At 57.4% G+C, this 22,346-nt stretch overlaps 1 protein-coding gene across 1 annotated transcript in view; it reads right to left on the bottom strand.

Moving 5' to 3' along the window:
• Positions 1-363: 363 nt before the first annotated feature.
• Positions 364-22,346, bottom strand: part of Col5a3 (collagen type V alpha 3 chain) — a 38,265-nt gene continuing 16,282 nt past the window's right edge. Inside the window, exons 29-67 of the mRNA XM_026399636.2 lie at positions 22,222-22,275; positions 21,969-22,076; positions 21,622-21,675; positions 18,417-18,470; positions 17,744-17,788; positions 17,537-17,590; positions 17,386-17,430; positions 16,755-16,808; positions 16,617-16,670; positions 16,473-16,526; positions 16,252-16,359; positions 16,014-16,103; positions 15,707-15,760; positions 14,461-14,568; positions 14,264-14,371; positions 14,133-14,186; positions 13,587-13,640; positions 12,513-12,620; positions 12,387-12,440; positions 12,149-12,202; positions 11,998-12,051; positions 11,828-11,881; positions 11,280-11,387; positions 9,545-9,598; positions 9,308-9,361; positions 9,135-9,188; positions 8,980-9,033; positions 8,744-8,851; positions 8,525-8,578; positions 8,045-8,098; positions 7,786-7,893; positions 7,456-7,509; positions 7,341-7,376; positions 6,869-6,922; positions 6,305-6,506; positions 6,109-6,221; positions 4,569-4,637; positions 2,479-2,718; positions 364-2,387 (exon numbers count right to left, since the gene is read on the bottom strand). Of these exons, the coding sequence (XP_026255421.2) occupies positions 2,241-2,387; positions 2,479-2,718; positions 4,569-4,637; positions 6,109-6,221; positions 6,305-6,506; positions 6,869-6,922; positions 7,341-7,376; positions 7,456-7,509; positions 7,786-7,893; positions 8,045-8,098; positions 8,525-8,578; positions 8,744-8,851; positions 8,980-9,033; positions 9,135-9,188; positions 9,308-9,361; positions 9,545-9,598; positions 11,280-11,387; positions 11,828-11,881; positions 11,998-12,051; positions 12,149-12,202; positions 12,387-12,440; positions 12,513-12,620; positions 13,587-13,640; positions 14,133-14,186; positions 14,264-14,371; positions 14,461-14,568; positions 15,707-15,760; positions 16,014-16,103; positions 16,252-16,359; positions 16,473-16,526; positions 16,617-16,670; positions 16,755-16,808; positions 17,386-17,430; positions 17,537-17,590; positions 17,744-17,788; positions 18,417-18,470; positions 21,622-21,675; positions 21,969-22,076; positions 22,222-22,275 (3,039 nt within the window). The 3' untranslated portion in view covers positions 364-2,240. The remainder of the gene's footprint in view (positions 2,388-2,478; positions 2,719-4,568; positions 4,638-6,108; positions 6,222-6,304; positions 6,507-6,868; positions 6,923-7,340; positions 7,377-7,455; positions 7,510-7,785; positions 7,894-8,044; positions 8,099-8,524; positions 8,579-8,743; positions 8,852-8,979; positions 9,034-9,134; positions 9,189-9,307; positions 9,362-9,544; positions 9,599-11,279; positions 11,388-11,827; positions 11,882-11,997; positions 12,052-12,148; positions 12,203-12,386; positions 12,441-12,512; positions 12,621-13,586; positions 13,641-14,132; positions 14,187-14,263; positions 14,372-14,460; positions 14,569-15,706; positions 15,761-16,013; positions 16,104-16,251; positions 16,360-16,472; positions 16,527-16,616; positions 16,671-16,754; positions 16,809-17,385; positions 17,431-17,536; positions 17,591-17,743; positions 17,789-18,416; positions 18,471-21,621; positions 21,676-21,968; positions 22,077-22,221; positions 22,276-22,346) is intronic.

The following is a 22,346-nucleotide window of genomic DNA, read 5'->3' as shown; positions in this document are numbered from 1 at the left end:
TGTTCAACAATAAAAAGGAATGAAGCCCCAGCAGCTCAGGAGGCTGAGGCAGGAGGATCGTGAGTTCAAAGCCAGCCTCAGCAACAGCGAGTCACTAAGCAACTCAAAAAAAAATACAAAATGGGGTGGGGGATGTGGCTCAGTGGTCAAGTATCCCTGAGTTCAATCCCGGTACCCCCCCCCAAAAAAAAAAAAAGGAATGAAGCACTGAACGGTATGCTAAGACACGCTACTAAAGAAGCCTAAAAACGACTGCTAAGTGAAAGAAGCGGGACACAAAGGGCTCTTATTGTCAAACTCTATTTATATGAAATGTCCAGAAGAGGCAAATCTACAGAGACAGAAAATTGATTAGTGGTTGTCTAGGGCTGGGAGGCTGAGAAGAAATGAGGAGTGATTGCTCGTAGATATGGCATTTCTTTGGGGTATGGTAAAAATATTCTGAAATTGATTGTGGTGAAGCTCATACCAGTTTGAACATATGAAAACCACTTAATTCCCCAGTTTCAATGGGTGAATCATATGGTGTGTGAATTCTATCTCAATATAAAATTCTATCTCAATATCTATTTAAAAACACTTAGCCAAGGCCAGCGCTATAATACCAGCTACTGGAGGACTGAGGGAGGAGGATGGTGGTAAGTTCAGCCCAACATCTAACCCTTGATTCAAGTCACCTTGAATCTAACCTCATTTCAACTGATCCCTTGATGACTCCCCAAACTGCCAAGCACTTTCTCGGTTCACCCCACTTCTGAAATCCACCTTAATTCAACCCAACAGCCAATTCCTGATTCTCATCTTATTTTTTAGTTCTTTAAATTTTCCTTTATTTATTTATTTTTAGGTGCTGGGGATTGAACTCAGGGGCACTCAACCACTGAGCCACATCCCCAGCACTATTTTTTATTTAGAGACAGGGTCTCACTGAGTTGCTTAGTGACTCGCTGTTGCTGAGGCTGCCTTTGAACTTGCGATCCTCCTGCCTCGGCCTCCCGAGCTGCTGGGATTACAGGCATGCATCACTGCCCCACCCCCAGTCCCTACCTCCCAGTCACTTCAAGTCACAGCTCCTACCTGTCTCTCCAGCCCACAATCCACCCGCTGACTTGCCACTCAGGTCTTTGGCCTCTACTGATTTCACCTCAACCTATGACCGTGTCTCCTGATCATCTCTCCATTCCCCGGCTCAGGGCAGCCAGAGATTCCAGCACTGACCAAAGCCAACATGGGAAGTTGGGTATCTTCAACTTTTCCTCTAGGATTCTGGGCTAGTAAACACGCCCATGACTTCCAGCAAAGTGTCATTATAATTAACCCCCCCCAAAGGGGTACCCCTAATTGAGACAGGTGGGGACAGGTCCTTCCAGTGAGACAAGAGCTGAACCCTAAGAGAGAGGCGGCTGAGGCCAGATGAAAGACAGAGACGGGACACAGTTCCGTGGTTTATTCTCAGACTTGAGATGCCAATTTTGCCCTAGGGGCCTGGGGGTAGGGAAGAGTGGGGTTGTGCGGGAATCTCTCTCATCATTTCCCAGCCTTCCTGAAGAGGAAGCAGATTAAATATACAACAGAGGGGCTTTTCCCTTTTAATACACACCCGGGTATAAATAGGGCAGCACCATTAGGATCCTGATTCGTCCCCACCATCTTGGTCCACAAACCACCTGGCATGGCGAGGTAAGCCTGGGGGAATGGGGGGGGGTGCTGGGCTGAGGCAGCAAGGAATACACAGCTCTGTCCAGGGAAGTCCTACTTCCCTCTGTAGTCTGACTTCAGTCCCTTCACCGTGAACCCACGTGGGAATGAGAATGAGGGAAGAGGTCCCAGATGGGATCAGGAGACATCCAGTGCTTAACTATGGGGCAGGGGAGCACCAAGGAGTGTTGGGGGCACTGACTGAGGGGCGGGGGCGGGCGGAGGGGGGCATGTGACTCGGAGTTAGAAGCTCACTGCACGGGGGTGGGGGTCACGGGCAGGAGTTGAGGGGTGAGTGAGATGGAGGAGAGGAAGGGCCAGAATGCACCTGCGCCACCCGGAAGGGGGGACGCCTGAGCCCTTGGGCCAAGGAGTCCATCCCTCAACCCCCAGAAGGGAGGAGTATTGTTTGACCTTGACCAGCGGAGTCACACCTCCTGGCTCAGAGTCCCAAGAGATGATAAATATGGTGGCTTCAAAGCCTCAGCACCAAGTGTGCCCGGTCCAGGGCTCCCTCGCTGTCCTTCCCACCCCCCAGACTCTCAGCTGCTGAAGCAGACAGGCCCCAGTTCAAACCCAAACTTCTGGTTCGTCTGGCCAAAGTCGAGGGCGGACACGTCCCACAGGGGCAGAAAGCCGGCTCGGGAAGAGCTGAGCTCCAGGAGGGTCTTGGCCTGTCCCTTCCGGAGCTGACGAGAGAAGACAGAGTCCGTGGTGAGCGAGGAGGGGCAGCAGCCTCTCCTCCCGGTGTGCCGGGGCACCCCTGCTCCAGCCCCTTACCCGGCAGCCGTCCTGAGGAACTCTGATGCTGGCCGCTGTCGTCTGGTTGAAGGACAGCTCTTCCCCATTTGTGCCGAGGAAGCGCAGGGAGCGGCCGTGGTCACCCGCAGCTTCATCCAGCCAGGCCACGGAGTTCTGGCAGGAGTAGGTGAAGCTCTGGCGGGCCACGGCGCTCAGCAACTTCAGGAAGGTCAACTGCACCACGTTCACCGGGGACCCGTCAGCGTCCACGTAGGAGAACTGAGGGGCAAGGCAGGGAGCCAGGGGTTCCGATAGCCAGGTTCTCAGAAGAACCCACCTTCCAGAATCTCCGCCCACCGACATCTCCCCACATCCCCACCTCTAGGGCAGCCCCAACCCCCGGCCTCAGATCCAAAGTCGAATCCCAAGCCCCCTCTTCATCTAGCAGATCACCAGGCCTGGCTCATCCGACTCCCAAATCTTGGCCACTTGTTCCACCAAATCTAGGCTTGTCACATGCTCAAAGCTAGGCAGAACTTAGAAATTCTATCTAGACCATGGCTCTTGTGAGCTCCTGATTCACACAGCCAATAGCTCCCCACATTCTGTATCTGCTCCATTCAATATGGCAGCCGCATGTCCAATGGCTGTAGGCTATTGAGTATTTGAAATATAACCAATACCACACAAGGAAGGAATTTTTTACTTTGATTTTTTTCTTTTTTAAATTCATAACTAATAACTGAGTCATAATCCAATTACCGAAAAGCTTATGTTTAGAAAAAACTGAGTATGCAAATCTGTTTTTCAACTGTTTTCAATGTTGAAATCTAAATATAGATCAAGCATTCCCAATAAAATTTAGCCTCCAAACCGTGATGTTGTAAGTGTGAAATTTGCACCTGATTTTAAAGAACTAGCTTTAAAAATGCAAAATATCTTAATTCTTTATGTCGAGACAACAATTTTTGGTATGTTGGCTTCAGTAAGATTATTATTAAAAGATAGCGAGCTTGCAATAGCTGGGGTAGTAACACATCTTTTTGGCTTCTTTCTCATCCCTGCATCCTGATGATTTCTGGAATCACCTGCCAGATAGACGACTGGCAACTGTACTCTTGTCTTAGGGTCTGCATTTTGGGAACCCAAACCAAGGTTTTCGCTCATGTCATTACCAAAGCTTTGTTTATTTTCTCATAGAATATCAGCCTCGTGAAGTCAGGAACCGTGTTTGGTTTGCTTCTGTTCCCAGTGCTCAGCATATGCATATAAACTATGTGAACAGCTTCCAAACTGAACCCAATGCCCCAACCCTCCCTCAAACTGACTCTTCATCTCAGAGAAGAGTCTCATCAAACAAGAGTCCCCCAGGTCAGGAACCTGAGCATCATCCCATCTCCTCCTTCCCTGCATCTCATCAGTCACCAGGTCCTATAGACTGGAACTCTAGATACCCTTCCAAGTTACGTCCTCCTCTGAACCCCTGTGGCTCCAACTCCAGTGCAGACGCCCTCCTCTCTCTCCTGAACCAACACACCAGTCTCTTTCGGGGACTCCTGGCCTCCAGTCCGCACCTCATATGCCACCCCAGAGGCATTTTTCTGTCAGATATTGAATCGGGGTCCCCTTCCTCATTCAAACACCTTCCTTGGCTCCCCTCTGCCCACAGGTGCCTTGGTCTAGCCCTTGCCTGCCGCTTCATAATTCTCCCAGTCTCTAGAGCAGGGCAAATGGCTTTCTCTGGAAATTCCCCAGACCCCTCTTGACTCTGAGCCTCTGCATATCCTGTCCCCTCTGCCCAGAACATTTGTCCTTGTCCTCCCTAACTTGCTAACCCAGCTCATGTTAGGCTTCAGATGAGCTGTGACCTCTACCAGGAGGCCCTCAGGCCCTGCTCAGTGTCTGCTTTGCACTATGCACCACTCCCCTGTCCTGGCACTAAGGCTCTGCCCAGGGATGAACGGCTGGTCACACACCCGTGCTACCCCCCACTCCAACCTGCAATCACCACGAAGACAGAAGAGAGTCTGTCCTGTACACCTCGCCCCTCAGCGCCCCTTCTGCACCTCCCTAGGCTGGTTCCCACCAGGCTGCATCTTGCCACCCCACCGTGGCCTGGGGTGACTCACCTTCTTTCCCCGGCGGAATGTGCTGTACCAGTTTCCAGGCTTCTCCTTGGACCAGGAGGCCAGCTTCACCTGGGAGAGGGTGGGAGGGTCACTGTAGCAGCCGCCTGTGGTGGCCACGCATTTACCCCGGGCATCTACCTCCTCACACCGAAGGCTGTGAACTGAGGGTACCTCAGGTCGTGCTCTGGCCACGGAGTGGGCCCAACCCATCAACGAGAGGGGCGGAGGGGCTTCTGCCCCTGCACAGTCCCCAACGAGGAAAGATGGGAACTGGGGGATGAGTACCTCGGCTCCTCACCCTCGAAGGAGACTCCTGCTGTCGTCACTGTTCCCTAGTGGGACTGAGCCCTGGGTCCTCAAGAGCACCATTTAAATGCCACATCCTCTCCTGGATGCCTTCCCTAGCTGCCCTGCGTCCCCTCCCCTGGAGCTTCCTGGCTCAACTCCTAAATAAATGGCTCATCTCAAATCTTTGTCTCAGGGTCTGGATCTGGGGAACCCCAACCCCGTCCTTAAGAATTCCCTGGAGTAGCTTCTCTTGAAGCCATCGAGGCCCACCCAGGCGCCTGCTGAGAGACCTGGTCCTGCACCTCAGCCCCCCTAAGTGGGAGGTCTGCGCTCGTCTACAGTCCCATCCACTGGGCATCTGAGCTCCTGCTAAGCCGGGAACCTGACCGCTCGAAAATACCAGCACAGGTACTTATTTACACTCGGGCAGGCTGCGGCTGCGACTAGTAAGACCAGCCAGCACGTCGGGATTAATAAATGTCTCCTGGTATTGGCATCAGGAACACCATTGCCCAACCATCCTAGGCGGGAGGGACTTTCTCGAGCTCCATTCTACAGATGGAGAAACCAAGGCAACAGATCAGAATTCCAACCAGCACTATTTAAATACTGATTTCTTTGGGGAGGTGCTCTTATCTGTCTTCCCTGTTGAAAGTAAGCTCCATAGAAACCGTGGGTTGTTTTTTTTTCTTTTTTTTCCCTTTCTCTGTGTGTCTCTGGATCCCCTGGGGGGGAAGGGAGCACAGAATCGAGAACCTGGGCATGTTAGGAAAAGGCTCTACCACTGAGCCGTGACCCCAGGCCCTGGATTTTTTTTTTAATATTTATTTTTTAGTTGGACACAATGCCTTTATTTTATTTATTCACTTTTACGTGTGCCTCGCCCGTGTTAGGCAAGCGCTCTACAGCTGAGCCACAGCCCCCGCCCCCCTCTCTCTTTTTTTTATGGTACTGGGGATTCAATTCAGGGGCACTGAGCAGACAGGGTCTCACGGAGTTGCTGAGGCTGGCTTTGAACTTGGCATCCTCCTGCCTCAGCCTTCTGAGCTGCTGGGAGGACAGGCAGGGGCCACCCTGCCTGGCCAGCCCCTGGATTTTGGATCTTCTGTTGCAGCTCCAGAGTCAGATAGGCCTTGGTGTGCAGTAGGCTCAATAAATGACACTTTAAGGAAGGATAGGGTCAGGGGTGGAGGGGACAGCAGAGCAGAGGCAGCCTTTCCAGTGGCAGAGCCAGACGGTTGGGAACACTCACCACCTCAAACTTCTTGTCGGGATAGAGGCAGGTCTCTCCTCCAGCCGTGAAGTTGCAGAAAACCCTGAACGCATCCCGGGCGCATCCCTGATTGGGGTCAATCCAGTATTCCCCTGTCGCGGAGCCGACGGGGCGGATGAGCGGAGGCGGGACCCTGCGCCCCCCTTGCTGGTTCAGGGAGGGACCGAGACCTCACCATCTGGCAGGTGCGGGTGGTTGCGGTGCAGCTCGTGGCACACGAGGCCCGGGCGCTCGGCCGTCCCTGGAGGTCTCCGCAACTGCTCCACCTCCACACTCAGCGACTTCAGCGAGGCCAGCACCTCCTCCAGGCCGCCCTCGGGGTCCCCCACGACGGAGCGCCGGCGTCGACGCAGCCCGCGCAGCTCGGCTGGGGGACCCTGGTGTGGGGGTGCAGGAGAGAAGGGCAGAGCTGAAGAGGACAGGTGAGGCAGAGACACGAAGGAGGGAGGGAGGGGGAGGAGCAGGAAGGAGGGAGAGAAGCGGGAGGAGGGGCAGATGAAATAGGGGGCCCAGGATGGAGGTGGAGACAGGTAAAGACCGGAGAGGCCGAGGAAGTCGGGGTGGGCGGGGCACAGCCCAGGGAGACAGGACCCAGGTCGGAGCCCCCACAAGACCCTCCTGGGACTGTTACAGAACTGCCTTCCCCGCCTGGGTCCCTAACTGAGCTCTGGGGACCCCGACACAGTCCCTGCCCTCCCCATAGGTCTGAGGCACAGCCCTTGCTCCCTGGGGAACTCACCGGGGGGCCTGGGGGACCTGGAGGTCCCCTATCTCCACGGGGACCAAGCGATCCCTGTAGGAAAAAGTCACCTTCAGGTGAACTCCGTCCATGGAGACCCCTTGCCATCAACACACACACACACACATACAGCCCCAGGAGGGACCCACAGTGTTGGGCGCTAAGCATAAGACACACATTTTCTTTCCATATTTTCACATGTCTGAAATCAACATCTTAACGTCTTTGGCAAGCCATAATTTACTTGGCAGAACTGTTTTCTTTCATAGCAGTTTATGAAATAATGGTGCCTCTTACAATTGATGGCATCTTAGATTTGATGAAATATAACAGTAGGTGTTGGATAAATATTTATTGAATGCATGATTGAGTGAATAAATAAATGAATGAACTCGCGGCAAGGAGGGTTCTGGTGAAGTGGAGGGAGGTGGGGAGCTGGGGTGTGGAAGACTAGGGAACAGCGTGTACTCACCGGGGACCCCTTGGAGCCCTTCGGTCCCAGAGGGCCCTGGAGGACAGACACAGAGAGAGTGGGGTCCTGGCTTCCTGCCTTGGTGACCCCACCCCACAAACTCCTCCATACTCACCGCCACGCCTGGGGGTCCAGGGTGGCCCAGAGAGCCAACAGGACCAGGGGACCCCTGCAGAAGGGACATTAGGGTCAGTATTAGTATGATGCAGCCCTATTGCCCAGATATATTCCCCTTAAGATCAGGAACTTGAGACAAACCTATGATTCCTCCAGGGAGATACCCAGGCACCAAGCACAACCTCCGACCTGCGAGCCCCCAATGCATCCTCCATTTTCCCCACACATAACCCCCATCATTCCAGATCTGGCTTCCCCAGACCCCATGCCCGTCCCCCACCCCCCACTTTGAACATATTCTCTCATTCAGGGCAGGACACATACTCACAGGGTCTCCCTGGGGGCCAGGGGGCCCCTGCACGCCTGGCAACCCCCGGTCCCCTTTCTCACCGGCCTCCCCAGGGGGACCGATGAGGCCGATTAATCCAATGTGGCCCTGGAGAACAAACAGGGATGAAGTTGGGGAGGTGCTGGGAGATGGGAGCCTAGGGGTGATGAGCTCAGAGGAGAGGGCGCCCCAACCTCCCAGCCCTCAGGCCCGGAAGGAGGGGGGACTGTGTGGAGATGGTGGAGAGAAGGGTCCTTACCTTCTCTCCCTTGAGGCCGGCATCTCCCTTCAGCCCTGGTAGGCCAGAGGGCCCCTGGGGGGAGGCAAGGGTCAGCTGGTCATTCTCAGTGTGAAATCTCCTGGGTGCTTGGGAAATGGTCTCTAGGGAGATTAGCCAGATCTCAAACGGGAACTGCCAGGAAGTGGTTGTGGGTGCCGTTGTGTGACGGGGGCGGGGAGATAATGAGGGGCTGGTTCCCGGATGGCCAGTACGAATGCTCTGTGGTATGAGTGGGCCGTCAAGAGGAGTGGTCGGTACAGACCAGGAAGATGGCAGATCAGTGTGGGGATCAGTGTAGACCATCAAGATGGATGGTCAGAATAAGATGGTCAGTGTGGGCAGCCAGGTGTGGTCAGGAAGGGGTCGGCCTGCACCATAAGCACTGCAGTCACTAGATGGTCCCTGGATGACCAGTGTGGCTCTCAGAGCTGGGGCCTCAGGAACCAAGGAGTCTCTTACCAAGGGGCCCGGAGGACCCATCAGACCTGGGGGTCCCAGGAGGCCTGGTTCACCCTGAGGATGAAACAGAACAGAGGTCGGCTCTTCCTGCCAGAACCCAGGATGGACGTGCCCCCTGCCCACCGGGGTCAGCGACTCCCAACTTTGATGATTCCCAGGTGGGTGCAAACCGCCAGGAAGAGCCCAGCCCGCTCCTGCCCGCGTCTCTACGGCACTCACCACAGGGCCAGGGATCCCGGGAAGACCATCGGGGCCCACACGGCCAGGGGGCCCGCGAGCCCCCACTGGGCCTGTCCTCCCTGGAGGCCCATCGGGACCTGGCTCCCCCTGAAAAGGGCAAGGGGCAAGGCAGAGGCCGGGAGAGTCAGAGGGTGCTGGCCTCCTGGCCTCCACCTGGGACACTCATGGCCCGGCCGTGGGGGGCGAGGCCGGGACCCTCCTGGGCCAGCACTCACCTTGGAGCCTTTCTCCCCCTCTTGGCCTTCTCGACCCATGCGACCCGAAGGGCCCTAAGGAGGGAAAGAGTCGGGAGGGGCCTGTGCGGTCAGTGGGGACTGCGGGTGGGCGGGGCCAGCCTGGAGCCGGGGCCAGGAGGTGGGTGGTCACTCACCCTCTTTCCAGGGGGTCCGGGGGCACCTGGTTCCCCGGAAGCACCCGGCGGCCCCTGTAGAGATGGTAGCGGTGCCAGCGTCACTGTTGGCCGGCGCTGGCTGGGCGTGAGCCCAACGTCCCCAGCACCACCCTCCTCCTCTGCCAGCGCCACCTTCCCCGACCCCCACTCACCGGCCCCCCAACATCACCAGGGTCTCCCTTGTCTCCTGGGGTGCCGTCGATGCCCTGTTTGGGTGAGAGGAGGCAGTGGGGGGGTGAGGGAGAGGTCAGGGGTGCGTGAGGATTTCAGGTGGGGCCTGGAGGGTCGTGAGGGCCATCCCCCCCTGACCTCGGCCAGCTCTGGGGGGAGGGGGAGATGGGGACAGGAATAGGAACAGGCCAGGCTTCGTGGGGAGGGAGTATACCCACCGGAACTCCAGGGTCTCCTGGGGGCCCCAGATCTCCGGGGAGCCCCGTGGGGCCCTGGAACACAGAGTGACTCGTATCAGGTCTCTGAGTCTCGAGGAGCCGTTCACTTACTGAGCAGATGGAGTGTCCCGGTTCTGGTTGCTAGGGCCACATCAGTGAACAGGCACAAACCCAGGCCCCGCAGAGGGACACCCCAGGGCTTAGCGGGTGCAGGCACGAGCTGGGAGTATCCCAGGTGTCATCGCACTTCACCCGCAGCCTGGGAATCCAGACTGCCAGGGCTCAGGGGACGGGCCAGCAGGGGTGGCGATGGCGGGGCACAGGTATCCAGAAGCTCCTGTCCCCCACCCCAAGCCCCACCAAGATGGAAGACCGGCCTCAGCCTTCGAAGCCCCATGCGGTCCCACAGCCTCCCGAACCCTGACTCGGCATCCGCCTTAACCCTGATTTAGAACCCACCACCATTAGAACCACTCAATGTGACTTGGGCCTTTGCTCCACACTCTGAGGAGATGACCCTGGCATTTCTGTGTTTCATTCAGTCAGTCAGTCTGTCAGCCAGTCATTCAGTCTGTCCGTCATTCAGTCAGTCATTCGTTCAGTCAGTCAGCCAGTCATCAGCCTGTCAGTCAGTCATTCAGCCTGTCAGTCAGTCATTCAGTCTGTCCGACATTCAGTCAGTCATTCGTTCAGTCAGTCAGCCAGTCATCAGCCTGTCAGTCAGTCATTCAGCCTATCAGTCAGTCATTCAGTCTGTCCATCATTCAGTCAGTCAGCCAGTCATCAGCCTGTCGGTTAGACATTCAGCCTGTCAGTCAGTCATTCAGCCTGTCAGTCAGTCATTCAGCCTGTCAGTCAGTCATTCGTTCAGTCAGTCAGCCAGTCATCAGCCTGTCGGTTAGACATTCAGCCTGTCAGTCAGTCATTCAGCCTGTCAGTCAGTCATTCAGCCTGTCAGTCAGTCATTCAGCCTGTCCGTCATTCAGTCAGTCAGCCAGTCATCAGCCTGTCAGTTAGACATTCAGCCTGTCAGTCAGTCATTCAGCCTGTCAGTCAGTCATTCAGTCTGTCCGACATTCAGTCAGTCAGCCAGTCATCAGCCTGTCGGTTAGACATTCAGCCTGTCAGTCAGTCATTCAGCCTGTCAGTCAGTCATTCAGTCTGTCCATCATTCAGTCAGTCAGCCAGTCATCAGCCTGTCGGTTAGACATTCAGCCTGTCAGTCAGTCATTCAGTCTGTCCGACATTCAGTCAGTCATTCGTTCAGTCAGTCAGCCAGTCATCAGCCTGTCAGTCAGTCATTCAGCCTGTCAGTCAGTCATTCAGTCTGTCCGACATTCAGTCAGTCAGCCAGTCATCAGCCTGTCGGTTAGACATTCAGCCTGTCAGTCAGTCATTCAGCCTGTCAGTCAGTCATTCAGCCTGTCAGTCAGTCATTCAGCCTGTCAGTCAGTCATTCGTTCAGTCAGTCAGCCAGTCATCAGCCTGTCGGTTAGACATTCAGCCTGTCAGTCAGTCATTCAGCCTGTCAGTCAGTCATTCAGTCTGTCATTCAGTCATTCAGTCTGTCAGTGAAGTCTATAAGTCTTTCTGTCCTTCCTTCCTTCCTTCCTTCCTTCCTTCCGTCTGTCAGTCAGTCTGATCAGTAAGTTGGGAAGGACCCTGGCCAGCGGCTTAGGAACAGATTCGAGTGGTCTTGAGCGGCCCCTGCCCTCGGCCTCCCTCCCCGGCTCACCGGGTTCCCTTTGGCTCCGTCCTCTCCAGGTGGACCTTTCTTGCCTGGGGGTCCAGCAGCCCCAGATGGACCTGAGTCCCCCTTTTCACCAACTTCACCTTTAGGCCCCTTTGTGGAAACAGAGGTCAGAGGTCAGAGTGGCCCAGACTCTGCTGAGACCGAGGGTTAATATCCTGGGCTTTTCCACAGTCACAGATCCGACTAACCCAGCTACCCAGGGGCTAGAGGGCAGAAAACCCTAGGACTTATGTGAGCTAGGGGCATGGCTGGTCCAGTTGCCTGGCCATGGGCAAGTCGGTGTCGGCCATGTGCTGCTTCTGAGTGAATGGGAAAAGGCCCCTCTGGGCAACTCATTCTCAAGTCAGGGCTCAGCTGGGATTTGAACCCCCAGCAGCCCCTCAGCCTGCACTCTTGTGCAGTGTACGACCTATACAACTCTACATTGGCCCTCCGTGAGACCTTCTAAGGGTCTTTCATTAAGATAACCGGGGACGTCCATAGCCCGAGGACTGCCCAGGGTGCAAGTGCCGCATCACACAGTCACTCACGGGGATGCCTGGAGTTCCCGGGGGTCCTGGGTCTCCGGCATCTCCAGGCTCACCCTGCAGGAGGCAAAGTGAGAGGGGGAGGTCCTGGTCATGGCAGATGGGGAGGGACACCCAGAGCAGTCGCGCACAGCGAGAACGAGCGTGGCCGCCTCCTCCCCTGCTCTCCTCACCTTCTCGCCCACAGCGCCTGGCTGACCAACTCCTCCAGGTGGCCCCGGAGGGCCCTGGGGGAACAGCAGAGGGCAGAGGTGAGACGTGGAATCCCGACAGCCGTCCTTGGAAACGGGTGTCCTCCCACCTGCGTCCCCCCAGAGTTCTCACCTCTGAGCCACTGGGACCCTGGGGCCCCCTGGGACCTGGAGCTCCATGGGGACCCTGTGGAAGGACCAGAGAGCGCCCAGTGACTCTCACAGCCCCCCCCCAAAAGGCTGCAGACACCACCCTTGATTTTGATGACCTGTGTGACCCTTAAAATGACAACGGGCCCTACCACCCCCAAGTGGACCGAAAGGCCACCCCTTCCCTGGGGCCCCCTCCCCTCCTTTCCCTGGGGTCGTACCATGGACCCGACGTCTCCAACCTCCCCCTTCTCTCCAGGAGGGCCTGGGAGCCCCTGTGGACCAGAGCAGCCAGGTTAGAGCACACGGCGGGAATCGGAGGTGCACCCCCAAACTCAGACACCCACCTGCAGGCCGGGGGGGCCAATCAGCCCCACAAACCCTCGGACTCCATCATCTCCCTTCTGCCCAAAGAGGCCTGGGGGTCCACGGCGTCCCTGCGCTCCATCGGCTCCCTGGGAGGACAGAGGCAGGGCACCGGGGCGTCTGGACCAGGCTCGAGGTCAAGGGTCAGGGTGGGGGTTAAGGCTTGGAGTCGGGGTTGGAATTAAGATTGGGAAGGATCAGGGTTGGGTGTGGAGTTGGGTTTCAGTTTAAGGCTGGAGTTCAAGGTTTTGAGATGGCCAGAGATGATGAGCCCCGTCTGGAGCCCAGGTTAAAGACAGGGCAGGGTCCAGATGGGGTGGAGGTGCGATTTAGGATTGGGTTTGAGGTTGGGGCCTGCTGTGCTTTGAATTTTCCCCCTCAAAGCTCATGTGTTGGAAACTTAATCGCCAGGTTCCTGTGTGAATGGTGTTTGGAGACAGGCCCTGGATGATGAGAGTTGGCCCATGATGGCCCAGGTTGGCCCACGTGATCTGTCGTCTCCCAGGTGCTGCCCTCCGCCAGGTGATGAACAACCCTTTGAAGATGCCAGCCCCAGGCCCTTGGACTTCACGGCTTCCAGAGCCACAAGCCCAGCAAACCTCTGTGGCTGTGTGTGGGGTGCTTGGGATGAAATCCAGGACCCTTGCACACCATGCCAATGCTCCGCCACTGAGCTGCCCTAAACTCTACCCCGGCCCCCAGAACTCTTTTCTTTATAAATTACCAGGTCTCCGTTAGTCAGCAACAGAAAACTGACGGAGACAGGCCAGAGTCCAATTCCAAGTTCAAGTTCGGATCTGGGTTCAGCAGAGGTCAGGGTGGGGTGGAGGGTCGGACGAGGCTAGGTTTAGGTGGCATTTAAACATCAGGCTTGAGTTTGGATGGAGGTCAAGGTCAGGAGCAGGGTTGAGGTTGGGGCTGAGGATGGAGGTGAGTCCACACTGGGTGTCAACGGCGGCATTGGGGGTAAACAGGGTTGGGCGGAGACTGGGACTGGGTCCTACAGAGGGACACTCTCCCTTCCTGTCAGGGGTCACAAAGCTGGGAACACTCACCGGGGGGCCGGGGAGTCCTGCAGGACCCCGTATCCCTGTCGGTCCCGGTGGGCCCTGGGGAAGGGACAGATAGAAAATCGTCTCGGTTCCAGGTTGGGGGGGGGGGGCTCTGGAAATGTCAATCAACACCTCCCCGCCCACCCCCACTTAAAACTTCCCTCCCCAACCTGACTCCGAGCCCCAGCCCATGGGGTCAGGGACAGGTGTCTGCCTGAGCCCGGCCCATCAGGATCTTGGCCTAGGTGTCCCCCGGGGCCCGGGGCACAGCTCGGGTTACTGGAGCGAAAGTTCTGGGGGAAGCTGGGAACAGAACGTTCCCAGGCCCAGCAGGGTCACAGCAGAGGGAGGCCCACGCCACCAAGGAACAGGAGAGGCGGGGACCCCCGATGCCTTCCCAGCTCCCGGGGCCCCGTCTCCTCGTCTGTGGCCCCTTGACCGGGGCAGCTGGGTGGAGGCGTGGACACGGGGCAGGAGGAGGCAGCCCACCCCCCACGCCGGCCTCTCCTCCCCCCTCTGAGGGCCACCCGTCAGTGGGTCCCCACTCACCGCATCTCCCTTGTCGCCTCTGCTCCCCTTGTGACCAGGGGGACCCACTTCTCCCTGCAGAGAAAACAGGGTGAAGGAGGACCCAGCCTCCTCCACCCAGCCTCCCCGACCGGCCTCTCTGTCCCCCTCACCTTGTCCCCCTCCTCTCCAGCAGGCCCAGCAGCTCCGGGAGGTCCCTGAAGCCCCAGGGGCCCCGGGATCCCATCTTTGCCGGTGGGGCCGGGGGCGCCTCGTTCTCCCTGTGGGGGAGAGTGGGGGGTCAGGGCCGCCATGTTCCTCAGGAGCCGGGTCCTGAGACGCTGAGGGTTGGTGTGGGCAGGACACTCACCGCGGACCCCTTCTCTCCTGCAGGACCCACCGGGCCTGGCCCTCCACTTTGACCAGGAAGCCCAATACCACCTGACGGGCCCACAGGACCCCGCTCACCGGGAGAGCCCTGCGGACGGGAAGGAGGGTCAGCGGTCTCCCCGCTGGACCTGCTGTCCCCAGCATCACAGTAACCTGCTCCCTGCTCACCGCAGCCGAGGGCACCCTGGGGCACCCAAGTCCAGGCACGACCCTCCTTCCTCATCACCCTCCGTGGCTCCCACCTTCCCCTGCTGCCTGCCCTCGCTTCCTCTCACTCTTCTCCTCGCACTCAGCCCAGGCACAGGCACCTCCCTGCTGCTCCTCAGCACGTCAGGGATGGTCCTGCCTCGGGGTCTTTGCAGGGACTGTTCCTCCTGCCCGGAACACCCCCCTCCAGAACCCACGGGCTCCCTGCTCTCCTCCTTCAGGTGTCAGCTCCAGTGTCACCTGTCAGGGAGCCCTTCCCTGACCGGCCTGTTTAAGTTGCTGTCCCCTAGACTCCACAAACTCTCCCGTTTGGCCTCACGGCACGTCACTAACTGTGCTAGAAGGTCAGCACCAGAGAGGATCCACGCTGCAGGCTGCAGGTGGCATTTGTTGGGTGGCGCCATTGGTGGAGTGTGTTGGCCCCCGGGGTCCATGTGTTAAAACGTGATCCCCACTGTGAGGATTGGCAGGGCAGAGACTTAATCTGACTATGGTGCTCAGAGGCGGGCCTTTGAAATTATTAGGGTTAGATAAAATTCTTAGGATGTATTCCCCAACTGAATCCTGGTGGCTTTATAAGAAAAAGGAGAGAGACCAAACATACAGACATGCACTCTCTCTCAACTATCTCAGGACTCTGCCAGCAGGAAGGCCGTCACTAGGGGCAGTCCCTTGACCTTGGACTAGGACTATGAGCTAAAGTAAACCTTTCTTCTTTATAAAGTTCCCCAGCCTCAGGCATGTCATTATAACAATATAAGACAAACTAATGCAAACAGGTCATGTCATTAAGGCTTATGATTAAAAAAAAAAGGAAGCTTGTCATCACAGCTATTTTACATGTAAGGAAACAGGCTCACCAGTGGTACAACTGCCCAGCCAATGGGTGGCAGGACTGGGTGAGCCCCAGGCCCATCTGACTTCAAAGACAGCAGGCTGAAGCATGACAGTGCCAAGCTTCTGATCCCCCCGAGTTCCTCCCACCCCCCTCCCCACCCAGCAGAGGTACTTGTACTTACATTGGCCCCAACAGGGCCAGGAGGGCCCTTGTCACCCTTCAGACCCATGGGTCCCTGAGGAAGGAGATGACTCACAGTCAGGAGACCCCCAGGGAAGCCCAGGTCCCGTCTCCACTCTGGGGGACGCAGTCGCCACCCCCTTCCTGGGACCAAGCGCTGAGTCTGGGGTCCATCTCCTCTGGGGCCCCCAGCCTCCATTCTGTTAGGCTCCGGGCTGCCCCCACCTAGGAGGCCACGTCTCTCCCTCGAGCCCTCGCCCTCCTCTGCGTCCAGCCAGGCACAAACGGGGCCCCCAAGGGATACTCACGGGGTCCCCAGGGGCGCCTTGGGGGCCAGGGAAGCCTCTGGGCCCGGGTGGCCCCTCCTTTCCAAGGGGTCCCAGGGGTCCGACCTCTCCCTGCAGAGTCCAGGGAGGAGTCAGGCTCGGGGGTCTCCCCTCCGACTCTGGCCCCCCACACAGGCTGGTCAGAGCCCTGAGTGGCCCGGGGGCCCCCGGGGGCACTTGGGGGCCACTCGATATGGATGGCCGGTCACGGGGGTCTCACCTTGGCCCCCTCTCTGCCTTCCAAGCCCGGGAGACCTTGTTCGCCAGGAGGTCCCGGGGGGCCCGGGGGCCCCCGCTCGCCCAGAGGCCCCACGTCTCCTATCTTTCCCTGGAGAGCAGGAGGGTGCATCCTGAATGGGGGTGGCCGCGGGGGCGGTCAGATCCCCAGCTTCCAGCCCACAGTGTCCCCCGACGGGTGCAGTATGTGGGGCCCACTCTGACCTGAGGACCCAGCACACCGGCGGGTCCCGGTGGGCCCGTCAGACCTTGGAAGCCCTGTGGAGAGAAAGAAGATGGAGGTGTCACGTGGGAGGGAGAAAGGGAGGACCGGACAGGTCAGGGGTCAGAGGTCAATGGGTCACTCACCAGTTCTCCCCTCGGTCCAGGGTGCCCTGGTACCCCGTCTTTCCCCTGGGGGCCCTAGGGAACAAGGCCAGAGAGAGTTGGGGTACAGATGCAGAACCTCTCCCCTCCCCAAACCCCAATCAGGGTGACCTTACTCACAGGTGGGCCCTTTGTCCCCGGGAATCCTGGGGGGCCTTGTAGACCAGGGAGGCCCTGAAATGGAACCAGAAACCATTAACTCATCATGACTTTAAGAGCCAGCACACAAAGCCGGGCGCCGGGGCTCAAGCCTAGAATCCCAGTGACTTGGGAGGCTGAGTCAGGAGGATCACAAGTTTGAGGCCAAGTGAGTCAGGCCCTAAGTAACTTAGCGAGACCCTGTCTCTTAATATTAAAAAGGGTTGGGATGTGGCTCAGTGGTTAAGCACCCTGGTTTAATCCATGGTACCAAAAACAAAAACCAGAAGCGGGCACCTAGGGAGCGCCTGCTGCCTGCCAGGCTCGGGCTGAGCACTCTCCCAGCCAAGTCATCCCACTCAGCACCGCAACCCTCCTGGGGGAGGGGAGGCTGTGGCCATTCCCCTTTCACAGAGGGGGAAATCCAGGCACAGAGAAGTTAAGAGACTTGCCCAAGGTCACACAGTTGGCTAGCGGCAGAGCTGGCATGTGGACCCATGGCCCTCTCCTGACTTTGAGACTGCGCTCTTTCCAGTGTATTTTAATGTCCCCCCACCCCAGAGTTTGTCCCCTGCTCAGAATCACTCTCTCACACACACACACACACACTCACCTTCTCTCCGGGGATCCCAGGGGACCCGTCCTGGCCCACATCACCCTAGGACAGAGTGAATGAGGCTCAGACCCCAGAACAAGCTCAGCTGGGGAGGGCCATTGGGGGTGACCCCAGGATGGGGCAGTGAGGGGAGCCGTTGGTCCCATACCTTGGGGCCTGGCTGCCCCGTGGCGCCTGGTTGCCCCCTCTCCCCACGGGAGCCCTGCACAGAGGAAAGCAAAGAATTGAGAGGTGAAGGAGCCGCTGCCCAGCGCCCCCAGGACCCTCCTGACTCCCCAAGGCCTCCCCCACCCTCTCCCAGCCCCTCCGCCCAGCCCTGCCCCCTGGCCCAGCAGTGGGGGCACCGCACACTCACTGGGGGTCCCCGCTCTCCTTCCTCTCCTGGCTGCCCGGCCTTCCCCTGAGAAGTCAACGGGTGAGGCAAGCAGAGAGGGTCAGGGGACAGAGGGACAATGACCCGCCACGCCCAGACACGCCTGCCGCACACTCACAGCCTCCCGCACACACAGCGTGGGAGATCACGGCCACCCACTCCGGGTCTGATGGCACCTACAGGGCCCAAGCACACCACCACCTGCACCCGCGTGGACACCGTTGTCACGCGGAACACCACCAGAGGTGGCCGCCCACACCCCGCGTAAACACACGCCCAGACTCCATGAGGACATGTCCTGGTCAACAGCCCAGTCGCCCACACCCCGCGAGCACCCACCCCGACCTCACACGGCGATGCCAGGAGCAGGTACACGTGCGTGTATCCACACCCTTTTGCACACGCGCATGTGCAGTCACACCATGCGCATGCAGGGGCAACCCGAGCGCACCCCAGCACCAGCGCAGGGGCCACAGCACACACCCGCTTGGGCTACGGGCGTAAGGCAGGGCGCGGGAGGCAGGCAGCACCAGGATCACCACCCGCGCCCTGCCTTGCGCATGGAGTGCTTCTAACACAGACCCGGCCCAGCACCGCCGCCACCCTGCCCTTCCAGCTGGCCCTTCCCTCTCCCACCCCCTGGATCACCACTCACCCGCTTCCCTTTCTCTCCTAATGGTCCCAGGGGCCCCGGAAATCCAATAGATCCCTGAGTGGAGAGAGCAGAGAAGTGAGAGGGGGTCAGCAGGGCCTGGTCGGGGGATTCAACCTTTCTGGGCCACTGACTCCAGTGGCTTCCTTGGGTCCCTCCAGCCCCAGCACCCTCCAAGGCAGCCCTCTGCCTTCCCCTTCTCCATCCGCTGAAGACACTGGCCTCCCCCATGTTGCTTAGGCACAGAAGCATGTTCCTGCCTCAGGGTCTTTGCACAGACTGCTCCCTTTGCTTAAAATACTCCCCTCCCAGGCCCAGAAAGCCAGGTACTCGGCATGGTTTGGATCTCAGGCGACCTTTCATTTATTTATTTTAGTTGTAGATGGACTCGATGCCTTTATTTGTTTTTCTGTGGTACTGGGATTGACCTCAGGGCCTCACCCTTGCAAGGCAAGTGCTCTACCACTAAGCTACGACTCCAGCCCTCAGATGCCCTTTGGCCACCCTCCTGACCACCACCTCCTACAAGTCACCCTGGGCCTGTCACCTGTGGTATTTTTCCCGGGACACGGGATTGAAATGACTTCATTCACTTTCTTACTTATCCCATGTCTGTTTCCCAGACGAGGACTTGACTCACGGGCCGACTGTGTGGCCCACGGTGAGTGCCATTCAGCATCTGCTAATGGCATGTCATCTGCCAGTCGTGTGTCCCAAACCTCCTGGAAGGACCCTGCCTCCCCAGGGGGAAAATATCCCCAGGTTCTGCTGCCCCCGCCCCCTGCCACCGCTGTGCAGCTGAGTCCAGACCAGGACAGACACCTGCCCAAGTTGCCCAGCAAGTGTGTGGTGCCCTCCGGCTCCAATCCCACCCCACGGCCACCCTGTCCTTCCCCACAGGACCACATGGTGGGTCCCTACACGCTTCAAGAGTTCTGCTCACGTCCCCACCGAGATTTGCCAGAATCTTAGCTTCTTACTGGTGAATCAGCTTCTTACCAGGCCTGCCTGACAGGAGGCACTTCCACTACGGGTCAGAACGCCCCTCTCCTACACCAGCGCTGCGACAGACACTCACCGAGAGCTTTGCCTGTGTCCTTGACCTTCCATCATTTGGTCTGAGTCTGATCCCAGATCCACCCCTCCCCAGCTGTGTGGCTCTGGACCAGGGGCTGAGTCTCTCTGACCCTCCGTTTCCTGATCTGTCACCTGGAGACACCAACAGTGCCCTCCTCACAAGGTTTGGGAGAGGATTCGGGAGAATCCTTCCCAGAACGAGCGTCAAGTCCCATTTGGCACCTAGTAAGTGCTCAAGAAACAGCTGCCTGCTATGGTTCTGATGAGTGTCCCTCAAGGACCCATGTGCTCAGGGCTGGCTCCCTGAGGTGGGCTCTTGGGAGGTGGTGAACTTTAACAGGCAGAGCCTAGAGGGAGGTCCTTAGGTCACTGTGCACGTGCCTTTGAAGAGGATGGGCACCCTGGTCGGCCCCTCCCCCTCCCCCCACCCCACTTGCCGGCTCACGAGGGCAGCCATGTTCTCCACTCTGCTCTCCTGCCATTGCCATCAGCACCCCTACCAGAGACCCCAAGAAATGGGGCCACTTGATCACGACTGGAAACTTGGGAGCTAGACAAACTTATCGCAGGCGTGGCTTGATGGTGACATGAGTGTGGCTTGATGGTGACATGAGCGTGGCTTGATGGTGACATGAGCGAGGCTGGCTGGAGTCCTGCCTTGTTATTTATGATGACTTTATTGACCTGGTCTTAACCGTCTGTCCTGACTCCTGGGAAACGCATTGCTCAACAGCCAGTAACATGTCCACTGGGCTCTGCGGTGATGCTGCCCTCGAATCCCCACGAACCTCCCCTTTGCAGGGGTTCAGTTCTAAGGTGACCGGGGTGTCTTGAATCTGCCCCCAAGCCCTTTTAGGTCCCCTGTGCTTGCCACCCAGGTCATGCAATTCGATGGAGATGTGTGAGAATGGATGGGCTATCGTAGGAAGAGAAGGATGTCCGTCAAAACTGAGTCGAGCGGAAAAGACGCACCCTGACGGAAAGTCACAGGCATACACACAAGGTGCTGTCCCAGTAAGTGGGTGTCGGTCAGATCTCCACATCGGCTCCAGAGGGCGAAAATGGGAGACTCTGCAAGAACCCTGCACTCAGATTTGTTTGGAGTGTCTTTAAGACCCGGATGTACTTTATGTAAACAGAAAGGATGAGTCGCCCATGATGTAACACGGGCGTGGTGCAGGCAGAAAGATAAACCTCCTCGTGTGCTCATCCAGCAAGACGTTGGCAAAGAGACGTATGTTTTTATCTAAGTACATTTTGTATAAGTACACTTTATCAGGTCCAATAGATCCAAGATATGTAATATCTGAATTATGTATGATTACCTCCTGTGGGAGGTGAATGTGGTCTGTCCCCCACGGGCTCCTGGGATAGAGGCTTTGTGGTCAGTGTGGTCATAGTGAGGTGGTGGATTCTTTAAGAGGTGGGGCCTAGAGGGAGGTCTTTATGTCACTGGGATTAATGGGAAAGGATTAATGCAGTTCTCTTGGGAGCCCAGCTAGTTCCCACAAGAGGGTTGTTATAAAAGAGTAAGACTGGCCCCTCACCTGCCCCTCTCTCTCTGTCTCTCTCTCTGGGTTCCTGTCTTGCCATGGCATCTCTTCCTCTTGCATGCATTTCTGCCATGATGCCATATACCAGGAAGGGATATAGCCAGGAAAACCCTCACCAAAGGCTAAACCAATGGGGCCAACTGATCTTGGACTTGCAGCCTCCAAAACTGTGAGCTAAACCTCTTTGCTTTACAAAGTACCAAGCTTCAAGTGTTTTGTTACAGCCACAGAAGACAGGCTCATACATCCCCCTTCATGAACTTGGCTGATGAGCCAACTCTGATTACACAAATAAGGATCACATAGTTTTATCATCATCAAATTGATGAGGATAATACTACTGGTATCTCTCTATTTTGCAGCTGAAAAAAATGGGCTCAAAATATTTGGTTAAGGTTATATAGCTGATAAGGAGTGAGCATTTGATCCTAACTCCATTTGATGCCAAAGCCCATGTTTTATACTCTCTCAGTGGCTCATGAGGTCGACAGCCCACCACTCAGACCACAACCTGGGCCCCCCATATATTAGTCCCTGACCCCGTGATCCTCCCAACCCCCAGCTCCCTGGCTTCTTACCTTAGGTCCTGGGCGTCCTGGGTAACCTGGGAGACCTGGCACCCCAAGCTTGCCCTGCAGAGAGAGTTCAGAACAAAGGTCAGATTCCTCACCTGTAAAAGCGGGGATCAATGCCTATTGCACGTGGTGACTGCGGGTCTGGAATAAGATGTGTGTGGGCCTGCTCAGATGCTGAGCTGTGGAACCGAGGGGGTGACAATGAGGTAGAAACATCCTGTGGTCAGAGATCAAAGAGCACAGGCTGGGGGTGTGGCAGGGTGGAGTGCTTATCTAGCGTCTTTGCTGAAACAGGGGACAGTAGCAAAGGACTGGGGAGAGAGAACGGAAAGGGACCAACATTTATTCACCTTCTCCCCGGCTGCCCCTGGGGGGCCCTCCTCTCCCTCCAGACCCTCTGGCCCCTTTGGCCCCTCCGGACCATCCTCTCCCCGGGGACCTGGTGGTCCTGGGTGCCCCTGGAACAGAAAGAAGAGGCACTGAATTCGACTTTTGCTTTTCCTGCCCCTCAAGCCCCACCTTAGCCCCAGCTCACCCCCTCTGTCTCCCCAAAGCCCAAAGCCCCCCAGACCCACCCAACCCCTCATCAGGAGCTTGTCTTACCCGATCACCTTTGGGCCCCGCATCACCCTTAAATCCAGGGAAACCGTCCTCTCCCTGGGTGAGAGAGAGACAGAGGTCAGAAGGCAGGGCCTCGGGGACAGACACAGCCAGGGCCCCATTATGGG

The sequence above is a fragment of the Urocitellus parryii genome, chromosome 3 (assembly GCF_045843805.1).
Source record: "Urocitellus parryii isolate mUroPar1 chromosome 3, mUroPar1.hap1, whole genome shotgun sequence".
NCBI classification, from domain to species: domain Eukaryota; kingdom Metazoa; phylum Chordata; class Mammalia; order Rodentia; family Sciuridae; genus Urocitellus; species Urocitellus parryii.
This window is presented reverse-complemented; position numbering and strand designations above follow the sequence as displayed.